This window comes from Pteronotus mesoamericanus, unplaced genomic scaffold (assembly GCF_021234165.1).
Source record: "Pteronotus mesoamericanus isolate MK-2021 breed Mesoamerican mustached bat unplaced genomic scaffold, CSHL_Meso_final contig_25, whole genome shotgun sequence".
NCBI classification, from domain to species: domain Eukaryota; kingdom Metazoa; phylum Chordata; class Mammalia; order Chiroptera; family Mormoopidae; genus Pteronotus; species Pteronotus mesoamericanus.
In genome coordinates this window covers 21,543,466-21,555,158 of record NW_026555105.1, presented here as the reverse complement: position 1 = coordinate 21,555,158, position 11,693 = coordinate 21,543,466, and the positions used below count along the sequence as shown (strand labels likewise).

The following is an 11,693-nucleotide window of genomic DNA, read 5'->3' as shown; positions in this document are numbered from 1 at the left end:
GGCGGGGGCGGGGGGAGCGGTGAATGGGGGGGCGCTTGTCAAAGGCTTTCTTTCAGCCTTCAGGTGGCGCCCTAGAGCCACGGAGCCTCTCGAGTCTGCGAAGACAGTCAGGACCTAAAGACCTGGGACCTACCTGAGGGCCCTGTGTGTTGGGCGAGACGAGAGAGGGTTGGGGCGGGACGGAGACGTCAGAGCTTGGCGCAGTCGGGGGTCTCCAGCGGTGGAGACGAGCAAGCAGCGGGGGAGGGGTCGTCTTCAGCACACACCCCCACACCTCGCCCTCGCGCCCGGGCAACTTGTGCTCGAAGCTTCAGTTCCCTTAGCCTGCACATAAGCCCTAACGGGAGGGGGAGAAGGACGGAGCTGTGTCCCCCCCACCCTTACCCCAGTCTGTTATCCGCCTCCCAGTCCCTCCCCACGCTAACTCTCCGGGCGCCCTCGCCGGCTGCGGGCGGAGCTCGATCCTCTGCGCTCGGCGATCCCCGGCTCCCGCCCCTTCCCTTGTCCCTCCTCCCCGGAGCCCCCGGCGGCCGCGGCCGACGCCGTGCAGCCCCGCGCGGCACGAGCAGGTACGTGCGCCTCGGCGGCGGCTCCGCGCGGAGCCGGGAAGAGGGCGGGAGCTGGGGGGGGGAGAGGCGGTGGCAGCCGGGCCCGCGCCCTCCCGAGCTGCGCCGCAGCGGAGACACCGGCGGGCGGGCGCCGGCTGCGGGGCGGCGGGTGGGAGCCGGCGAGGACGCGCCCTCGCCCCCGCCCGCCGGCCTCCCGGCGAGGAGCTGCCCGCGTGGGGACGCCGGGAGGGAGGCCCGGCACAGGTACACACGAGAGACAACTGCGGGGGTGGCGGGAGGCGGAGGCCCGAGGCGGGGAGGGGCTAGGATGGAGAGCTAGCCTGACCTCGCGGCCCGGCCGAAGGACACGCGGCGAGGGAACCCGGGCGCATGCCGGTCCTCGCGGAGCCTGGCCTCTCAGAGCCGCCTGACCACCCTGCTACCAGCGTCGCCCGGCCCGGTGCAGCCTGGCCCGGCCCGGTCGCGGTTGTGGTCAAGGGCAGAACCAGGGGGTGTGAGCTGCGGGCAGGCTGGCGCGCGGGTGCAGCGGGCAGTCGGGTAGTTGGCGCTTCCTGTGCGGAACTTTGGGTATAACAGCGTGGACCTGCGTGTGCGTGTGTGCGCGTCCCAAGGCTTTGTGTACAACTCGTGCGTGTTATCTGCCGGTGGGGTTTTGTGAAGCTTCACCCACGCCTGCTGTGCGTCTATCTTCCCGCGTGTTAATGCGCGTGGGTGAGTGAGGTGCTGGGACCGGGGGCGGGGCGGGGGGCAGTCGTGGTTAGTCTGGCTTAGATCTTCGCAGTCCTGAGGGTAGTTTACTGTGTGTTGTGTAAACCCAGCTCTATCCCTTCTGGGTGTGGATACCAGTGTAGCCCGCTAATCTGAGGGTCACACCGCGTGGCTTCCTATGTCTGTGAGTGCTGCATGTGGAAAACAGCCCCTGGGTGTGAGAATGTAGAACTAGGGTGTGCCTTTCAGGTCCTGTCGAACTGCAGGTGAAATTGGAGTGTCACAGGTACACGTGTGAGCAGTGGACTCCAGCATCTTTGTCACTGTGTTTCACCTTGTGTTTTGGGTAATTGACTGGGCATGGCTTGTGTAACTGTGGGTATCTCTGAACCTGTGTGTGAGACATGGTAACCCTGGATGAGAGGGACTCTCCTTTTTCTCTGCCCTCTTCCTTACTCTGGCGTCCTAAGGAAAAAGTTTTGGGTTCCTGGTGGTGAAAGAGAGTCCCTCTCTTTCAGAATTTGGGTGCCCTAGTGCCCTTCGGAATACCGAGGTTCAGTGCACGAACTGGGAAGGTGGTTCCTGGGACACTCCAGGAGCCGAGTCCTCCGGACGGTGCTGAAAACCTGGCGGGGGTGGGGGAGTAGGGAGTGGGCGCATCTGGACGCCCACTGGGCAGGAGCTGTCACTGCCAGTCCCTATTCGTGGCTGGGCACTCAGGAGAATGCTTTTGGTGCCAAGAGTAGAAAAGTCAAACAACACACCTCTCTTTTTGGTTTACTGGGAGTGGGAGCAGTCTTGCGCAGGGCCTGGCCTTGAGTCAGCCTCCCCCGCCCGTTGTGTGGGAGTGATTGGCTGCGCAGGCAAGTTGCCAAGCCATTGCTGGGGGCTGCCTGTGTTCTAAGCCCCGGGCACGGGGCTGGGGACCCAGATGGAATTCACACATATCCCTGCCCTCAAGCTGCTCATAGTGGCTGCTAAACAGTGGGATAAAGTAGAGTCTTGGGCGAGGGCTGGGAGAGCCGGGCAGGGAGGGTGGAGTGATGCCACTGGTGCAGGCGTGTGTGGGTTTGCAGGCTTATAGGTAACAACAGTCCTTAGGGAGGCTGCGTGCACCTTCGTGTGCCCATATGGACGCCATGGGATCTTGGCCCCTTCTGTCGAATGGAGATCGGAATTCCTGTTCTCTGGGCTGGCGAGGGCATGAGATACTCCCAAGGAAGTGTCTGCTGTAGGGCGCAACAGGGAGTGTAGGTGCTCAGTAAACATATGTTAAATTGGAACTCGGGAAAGAAGGATGTGGTGATAGAAAAGGGTTGTAAGTGGAAACAGGCTTTGTACTCAGATGAAAGACCCAGTGTGTGCTCAGAGGAGGTGTCCAGTGCAAGTCCACGTTGGGAAAAAGATCAGAAAAATCGAAATACGTGCCTTCCTGCACTGAGGCTCTTTGAATTTCATTCATTCATTCCACTCATTTTTCACTTCATTAATTTACTCATATTCTCTCTCTCTCTCTGTCTCTCACACACACACACACACACACACACACACACACACACACAGTCTGCACGGAACCACAATGCACTAGAAAATAAACTCAGGTATGAGAATGTAAAGAAATATCTAGAATCGTGTGTGTGTGTGTGTGTGTGTAGACACACCAGAGCGTGTGAGCCACTCCGCAGCTGGGGAGTCTCTGTACAGAGTGGTGACTTGAATCTGTGTGCCTGGGGCCCTGGGTGTGTGTATTCCCAGGACATCGGTGTGTATGGGGAACAGAGGAGTTCTGCTGTGGGACTAGGAATTTTGCCTGCCAGGTAGGGAAGGGGGCTGTGGGGGGGCCTGTGGGGGACAGCACTGGATCTGCCCACGGCGGGACTCCATCGTCAAGGCGAGCTGAGTGCTGTTGTGAGGGAGTGGGGGCCTGGGTGGCGAGAGTCCTCCATTTTGTAAGAGAAGCCAGGAATATAAAGCTTAAAATGTAAAACATTTGCCATATATATATGATTACATATACATATATACATATATATGATTTTATATATACACACACATATATATAATCACACACACATATATATCACCAAAAACAAACGAAAAGAGCAGAAACAAACAAAATTCGTGTGAGCTCAGGGTGGCCCATGGGCTATAAATTGGTATCCTCTGGCAGGAGTGCACATGCGCTGCCTGCCTGCCTGCCTGCGCCGATGTGCGCTCAGGTGCTGGGCGGGCTACCTCCTCTTTGAGCGGAGTGCCCCTCTTCCCCCTCCCCTCCCATCTCCCCTTCTGTAGCCCTCATCCAGGTCCACCTTCCCTCCCCGCCCCACCCACCCCGTCTTCTACTTACATGAAGGCATTTGACTTGGACCTCAGTCTGGCTCTCAAATGCACTCCTTCCTCTCAGTCTCCACCCATGTCGCCCCGACCACATCAGATTCCTCCCTGGACGCCTGGCCTGCACAGAGCAGCCAGACAGAGCTTTCTGAGACTAGGCAAATGCCCACACTCCCGGCCCCAATACTCGCCTCCCGGGCCCCTTGGCCTGGCTTTCAAGTCCTTTGAGAGTTGGTCCTAGGTGACCTGAGGTACCCTGTCCCCCTGTCCAGAATGCCCGCATCCGCTCCTACTGCTGGGGTCCCACTCATCCTCTCAGGTCTGGTTCAGATGCCACCAACTTCCAGAATCTTCCCTGACCTTCTCCTCTTTGTTCCCACACCACCTCCATCATCTCGGCCCCTCCCCCGCTCCCAGTCATCCTTACGTCATCCCAACAGTGTGCTTTAATTGAACTGGCTAGGGCCTTACATGCAGTATTTTATGAAATCCTCACATCATCCTGATGAGGAAGGCATTTTGCCTATTCCCAGTGAACAGATAAGAAAATGGAGCGTGGAGAGGTCATGTCACTTGCCCAAGCTCAAGTGGTGAGGCTGGGATTTGAACCTGACAGCTACTGTGTTTAAGTTCCCTCCATCAGAATAGTAAGTCATCGCCAATACTGAACCCTTACTGTTATGAGTGCTTTCTATGGTTTATCTCAATCTCTACATCAGCCCATTATGTAGGGAGGAGTAGTAGTAATGCCATTTAATAGATGGGGAAAGTGAGGCCCAGAGAGGATATGTGAATTGCCCCAAGCCACATGCCAGCCAGTGGTGGGGCAGGATCCTAGCGTGGATTGGATCACTGCAGCCTTTGTCTTATCCCCCACCTGCTGCTCTGCCTGGCAGGGTCCTGCAGGTGGGAACAGTGCCTAACTCATTTGCACATCACCTGGGGCCCAGTGTGCTGTCCAATACCAGCAGGATCTCGGGAGAGGTTCACTGAATTTGACTGACTTTCTGTTTTCTCTTCCAGCTGCCAAGGGGCAAGGGATGAACTGGGGCCCTCCTTCCCAATGGCATCTCCCCCTGGGCTCGAACTGAAGACACTGAGCAACGGGCCGCACACCCCAAGGAGACCAGCTCCTCTGGGCCTTGTGGCCCCATCCAGGGAGGGTGTGGAGAATGCCTGCTTCTCCTCAGAGGAGTATGAGACCCATTTCCAGAACCCTGGGGACATCAGACTGGGCAGCTCCCCCAGCCCCCCTGGGGGTGTCCCCCAAAGGTCCCGATCCCAGCGGGACGATCTGTCCCTGCACTCAGAAGAGGGGCCAGGCCTGGAGCCCGTGAGCCGCCCGGTGGATTATGGCTTTGTTTCTGCCCTGGTTTTCCTGGTGAGTGGGATCCTCCTGGTGGTGACAGCCTACGCCATTCCCCGGGAGGCCCGCATCAACCCCGACTCAGTGACAGCGCGGGAGATGGAACGACTAGAGATGTACTACGCCCGCCTGGGATCCCACCTGGACAAGTGCATCATCGCAGGCCTGGGGCTGCTCACAGTGGGCGGCATGCTCTTGTCGGTGCTGTTGATGATCTCCCTGTGCAAGGGCGAGCTCTACCGCCGGCCCACCTTCGTCCCCGGCAGGGGCTCCAGGAAGACCTATGGCTCCATTAACCTGCGCATGAGACAGCTCAATGGGGACGGGGGCCAGGGCCTGGTGGAGAATGAAGTTGTCCAGGTCTCAGAGACTGGCCATACCCTGCAGGTGTCTTAAGTAAGAGCCCGCCTGATCTGGCTGCTTCAGCTCCAGGGCCGCAAGCCTCCCCCAGGGCCCTGGGTTATAGACTGAGCTCCACAGAGGGCCCTGGGGAAAGAGTCTTGGGTGCTGGAAGGGGCGTCGGGGGCCTGGCTCAGGCTCCACTGTGGAGGGCAGCCCCACCCCCGATCTGTTTTGTAGCTTGAGGTTTTGCATAAGGTTTTGTTTGGGGGCGGGGGGGTGGCTTCTGCTGCTAAAAATACAGAAGTTTGGAACCTGCTGCCCTTGGAGGATGAGGTTTCTTGGCATTTCTGACAACTGAGAACAATTTGAAAGGCCGCCCATCCTCTCCTTCATGCCTTGGGGAATCCGGGATCTCTGTAGTCCTCATCAGCAAAGGGTGTGAGGGGCCTTCAGAGGGACACCTTTCAGCCCTGACCAAGGCGGGAGGTAGCTTCACAATGAGGGGAGAAGCCAGCGCTGGGACAACCCCCCCTCTCCAGGCCAGTCCCCTGACTGTACAAGAGGGTCGGACTGGACGATCCCTCGGGCCTCTCCAGGTCTGCCCTAGGACTGGGTGCCCAGGATCTGCCTCTGGCCAGTCCTTCAAGGGGACAAGGGTGTTGAGCGGGAGCTGAGCATTCTCCGTGCCATCATCTGGCCCGGCCTAGGTGGCCACCGCTGTCAGTCGGCCAGCAGCCCGGGCTCCTGCTGGGGTTCCCTAAGCCTCCTGGTGATTCTGGGTTAAATCCAAAACTCACTATAGTCTGGTTGTGGTCTTGGGGTTAAATTTCCTGCAGCGACTAAACCTTAGCACACATTTCACAAAGTCAAGTGCACAGTTCTCACCAACTCCCTAAACAAGAGGGGCCTTTTATACAAGAAAGGGTGGAGGGCTTTGTTGTGTTTCTATGGACACAATGTGGGCCTGCATCACCTCCCCCTCCTCCATGGTGTGTCTCCTGTGCCTGACTTTATTCTGACAGCAAAAAAAGAATTTTTTTTTTTTTTTTTTTAGTTTTGAATTTGTAATCTCCCCCTCTCCCCTCTTCTGAGCAGCGAAGTGCAGTTCCAAAATATTTGGGGAGAAATCAGCCATATTCGGGTGGCCAGGGAAGTCCAGCCGCACTGATCACGGTTTGCTCTGTTTCTGTTGTGGAGTGTTTCCAGGCTGCATCCAGACTCTTTGTAAACTACTGACAAGGAAAGGAAGTGGGTTCTAGGTGCAGGGAGATACAGGTGTTTGAGGATGGGAGGAGACATTGTCTACTCTGAATGGCTCTAGAAGGCTTTGAGAGTATGTGCCTTCTAGGCCCTAAAGGGGTCATTTCAGTGAACCCCCTGACTCCTTGCAGGTCCCACTTACTCTGTCTCAATTGGCCACATGGGCCATGGACCCGGTCTGTCTCTTGGGGTTGGGAGGGCCGGGGTGGGCACGGGGTCCGTAGGCCAGAACAGCCCTGATTCAGCTGTAACCTGAGCCTTCAGTCTGGTGAGTGGAACATCTGGGCAGTGTAACACCACAGCTTCTATGACAGATCAAATATCTGCTCCTGCTGGCAGGTTTTGCCAGAAGCAGAGGGCTGGGGGAGGGCTGCAGGGGATAAGAGCTGTTGGAGTAGGCCCACCAGGTGTTGTTTTTGGTGTTAAAAGGGATGTGGTTTGAAAAGAGCAAAGCTTCAAGATGGTGAAGAGTGACAAGTGAGGGCTTCCACTGCGGTGTCCGGTGTCCGTTTCTCCCGGCTCCAGGCAAGGAGTGGATGCAGAAAGTGGCAGGAGCTGTTCTAGGTAAACTGCAGTGGAATGGAACATCCCAAATGAGCTGAGGCCCTTCGAATTCATAATGATAATAAAAATACCAATCCAAACCGTCTAGATTACTGTGATGGTGGAGGACTCATTTGGAAACTGAACTTGTTGAGCGGATGCTTCTGGGACCATCGATTCCTATAGTTTGAATGCAATGGATTGTATTTAAGGGCTAAATCAGAAGATCAAGTCCCAGGAATCTCAGGTTTTCTCTAAGTCAGAGAAGCCTACTTTGCATCCTAATGCAGAATCTCCTTTAGAAAATGTGTATAATGGATCGAGGCAGTCATTACCTTGTCAGTGAATTAAGAAAACGAGAGTTGCTGAAAGCATTTTCCCAAGATTGCAGCTGAAATCTCCCAGTCAATGGATGAGAAATGTGGTTAGGAAGGAGTTAGGGAGGAGAGTGGCATAGGGTGCTGAGAACTTTCTTTGCATGTTTTTATGGGGGTAGGTGTGAAGTGGTCCCATAGGACCCTGTGGTCACTGGAATGTGCCTCACCTCCAAGAGCTGGCTTTTCCACCAGACATGCTATTAAGAACCCGCAATTTTCCTTTTCCTGGTATATTAGAACAAATAGCAATTTGGGAGTCGAGAGAACTTGGGTTTGAATCCAGGCCTGCTGTTTACTGGCTGTGTGACATCAGGCAAGTTACTCTGCCTCTCTGGGTATATCATTTTCTTTGTGGAGTGAGAGGAATGGAAGCCCGGGCTCAGATCAGCAGTCAGAGGTAAGATAGAGACCGGCATGGAATGAGGCCCAGTCAGCTGGAAGGAAGGCTCGCCTTCCCCACCTCAGCTGGACATCACTGGGTGAGGCCTAAAGCCTCAGGGTCGACTCTCCGCCTCTCTTCTCTCACACCTGTCATCCTACCCACCTTGGTTCTGCCTTGAAATCTGACCGCTGCCTACCCTCTGCCCCCCAGTTCAGCCTCCACTCTGCAGCCACATGAATCCTGTTAAAAGGTTAATGGGGGCAGGTCACGCCTCTGCTCAGTGCCCTCCAATGGCTCCCTCTCATTCCAGGCAAAAGCCAAAATTCTCGCCCTGGCCGGCGGAGGTTTTCCCATGCAGGGCCCTCGCTTGCGGAGGCCCCTTCCAAGGCCCCGAATCAAGCTTTTATTTGTAATTTTGATTTTTAAAGAATGGATGGCGCCCTACATTGCACGAGTTTCAGGCTCCCCCACACCTGGGTCCACCCCTCACGGCAGTCTATAAAACCCTAAGCAATATGGCCCCCGGGCCTCTCTGACCTTATTTCCCACCCCTGGCCTCTTGACTCATTCCACACTAACCACATTAGCATCCTTGCCTTCCTCCTTGAAGGCCTTGGTGCCACTTTATGTGGGAAAGGTAGAGGGGTCTCCATGTGGCAGAAGAGCCCCATCCAACCTTGTCAAGACATAGCCAGGTTCCAGCTGGTCTTGGGGACCATTTACTGGGTGTTCAGGAGCCTATGAGATGCACAAACCTGATTCTCCCTCACTCGAGGCCCTTAAGTGCCCAGGCCCAGACCTTAGCACCCCAGGACCCAACCTCACATCTGCTCACCTCAGGCAGCCTATGCGTCTCCCAGCTGCCTAAGATTCCCCCACCATTGCTCTCTTCCTTGGGAACAAGCATTACCTTCTCAGAGGTTCCCTTTAAAATGTTCTCTTCCCTGCATGTATGTACCTATACACACGCATGCATGCAGGAGCACTCAACATGCACATACCTTGTGCCTGCACACACACAGCACTCTGACCTAGCTCAGAGGCCAAGGACCCATACCCTTGAGGCAGCTCCAGGTCAGGGCAGCCTCTGTGTTATTGATAATGTTTTCTCTTTCTCTAGAAGCCACAGGTCTTGCAGTTGCCAGGATGCTAACCTCACAACGGCAGTTTCCCCATTCAATGCTGAGCTGTTATCTCTGTATCTGCTCCCTCACTTGGGTGGAGGGGGAGAGATGTCCAGGGAACATTTTCCACCTGGAATTCTGTGTGGTTCTGGGCTGGGAACTAAGTGAACGAGGTCCTGCAGGTCACCCCTTCCCTGTGGGCCTTTGGGCAAATCATTCCGTCTCTCTGCTCCTTCCCACTCTGCCTTCTCTGGGGACGGAGGGGATCGGGAAATGCAAGCAAAGGGCTTTTCAAAGTTAAGAGCATGTAAATCTGTGTCTGGAGAGCTCTGGAGGGGCACGGGGTGGGGGAGGAAGGGAGGCGCTACGAAGCAGCCACAGGAGGTGGGCTACTGTCTATGGGTCTGTCTGGGAGGCAAGTGGGGTGTCTGTGCTACTGACAAAGTCAAGGAGATGACCTCCAGCTGAGCTTGCTGATTTCTCTGGGGTAAAGTGGATGCCTCCTTGGTGTCCCCAAGGAGGTACATTTCAGCTAAGGGGAGAAGCTTGCTGAGACCTTGCCTGGGTTGGAGTGGGAGGGAGCCCCTTGTCAGTAGAAGCATGTCAGCATTTACTGGTCAGGCGCTGGGTATCTTCAGGAATAGAGTGTAGTGGAATTGGGTAGGATTTAGTCAGCAGGCTCCCCAAGCTTCCCTTCCCCTCCTTTAAGAAACCCCAACACCCCAATGGCTAGAGCCTGGCTAGAGACTGTAGTGCCTTAGCACCCCTGGACATGCTGTATCTTTCTGTCTTTGGCCCAAATACCCTTTTCCCCACATCATTCTTCTTCCTGGGTCAGGCTGTCCGCCAGGAGAAGGGAGGGCCCAGGAGAGCTGAATGGGGCAGAGGGTGGAAGGACCATCACCTTCCTTCTCCTAGGAGGCCAGGCACCTCTGAGATTTCCCTCTCCTCAAATCTCGGCTGGGGGCAGGGCCCCTGATGGAAGGGGTCCACTGAGGATCTTCCATCAGGTAAGAGCACAAAGACATCAGCTCCGGAATATGATTTCCTGGATGCTTGGTGGATGCTGAACGCACTCGAGCCTTTGTTTCCTCATCTATAAATTGGGGGTGCTGATAACAGCACCTTCCTCAGAAGGAGTGGTGAGCAGTAAATTAGATGATACCTGTAAAGTACTTGGCACAGTGCCTGGCACTTCATAATCCCTCAGTCATGTTAGCTATTCGTGTTTATCGGTCCATTCATTCACACCTAATCTGCATTCTTCCTTGGGTGAGGCACTACGGGACCCATGGCCCCAGCCCATGAGTTGGTCACAGACCATCTTGGGAAACAGGACAGTGCTTGGTAGGCTGTGTGTGTGTCGGGAGGCACAGAGGAGGTACAGGATTGATTGAGTTGTGGTCAGAAGAGGCTTTCGTGGAAGGAAGGATGTCTAACCGGAATCTTAAGCAGTGAGGCGGTATCCGATGTGGGGAACTGGGGAGAAGGAAAGGTATTCCAAGAAGAGGAACAGCATAAGCAGAGGCTCAGGGGCATAAAACAGCCTGGTGTGTACTGGGGAGGAGCAGGCTGAGAGGGAGGCCTGCAGGTTTCATGCTGGATGTCAAAGTGAGCCATGCTAAAGACAGGGGCATCATCATGGGGGGTTGCGCTTCATCATCTATATAATGGGGACGACTGTCCTCAACTCATAGGGTTGTTATGAGGACTCGAGTTCATGCCAGTACAGCACATAGCACAGGGCCTGGTGCGTGCTGAGGTTCACTCTCAGTCATTCAAGGATGCTTGCGGATGTGTATGGCAGAAGAATCTTTGATGCCAAGTGTATTGTAGGGGTGACACTGGCACTGGGAAGACCAGTCCATGGGACTGTGGTCTCCAGCTGCAGCCAGAGAACTGACCCAAATTCCAGGACTCTGTCTCAGCAGCCTGTCCCTTCTCAGCCTCCGAGCTGCCAAGGTTGAGGTGGCAGCGGCTGCTCTCCTGGGCCTGGGGGAAGGTTAGTGAGTGGAAGGATCTTCTGGCAAGAAAGCTGGCCCCAGGGGAGCAGGGATGGCAGAGGGAGAAGGCAGCTGCCATGCCAGCCGCTTTCCAGGTGGTGGGGCACCTGAGCCAATACTGATGTAGGGTCAAGGGCATCCAGAGAAGGCCATCCTCTCCCTCTCCCAGTTCTCTTCTTCCTCCAATCGCTCCCTATCCTTCTGATTCCTCTATGTCCATATCTCCTCTAACTGAAGCCACTCCTAGGGGTTAGGCACCCACGGGTGAGTTGTTATTGCTGGCTCACCAACAGCCATCTGACTCTCATCCTGAGAGCCTCCTCCCTCCCCCATAAGAAATGAAAGCAGGCGCCCAAGTGCAAACACTTGTAAGTGACATTCACCTGTAGGTGACATTCACGAATGAAGCAGGTGGCTGTGGGCAGCAGTGGCAGAATTAAAGGGGCACCGGCTTCTGCTCGGGCTGGCTGTTGCCCTATGATGGATGGGCTCAGGGTTCCCAGAGCTCCTGATTTTTTTTAAAGCAGCTGGACATCTGGACCTTTGTGTGGGTAAAAGGATCGGGAAAGGTATTATGCCACTGCCTGAGAATTGACAGGCCAAAACTGAGGACAAGGGAGTGTCCAATGGGATGTTACCTGCTAGGCCCAGACATCCAGGACTTGCTCCCCCTGCCCAGGGCTTA

General features: G+C 55.5%; 1 protein-coding gene across 1 annotated transcript; it reads left to right on the top strand.

Annotated features, from left to right (window-relative positions):
* The first annotated feature begins 512 nt into the window (after nucleotides 1-512).
* Nucleotides 513-5,495, top strand: TMEM74B (transmembrane protein 74B). Its single transcript, XM_054573465.1, has 2 exons — nucleotides 513-569; nucleotides 4,635-5,495. Exon 2 carries the CDS (start codon nucleotides 4,675-4,677, stop codon nucleotides 5,371-5,373), a length of 699 nt encoding a protein of 232 aa, XP_054429440.1. The 5' UTR covers nucleotides 513-569; nucleotides 4,635-4,674; the 3' UTR covers nucleotides 5,374-5,495.
* Nucleotides 5,496-11,693: the final 6,198 nt, after the last annotated feature.

What these genes read in the sequence shown, in the direction of transcription:
- TMEM74B (XM_054573465.1), top strand. Translation starts at nt 4,675, where the DNA reads ATGGCATCTCCCCCTGGGCTCGAACTGAAGACACTGAGCAACGGGCCG.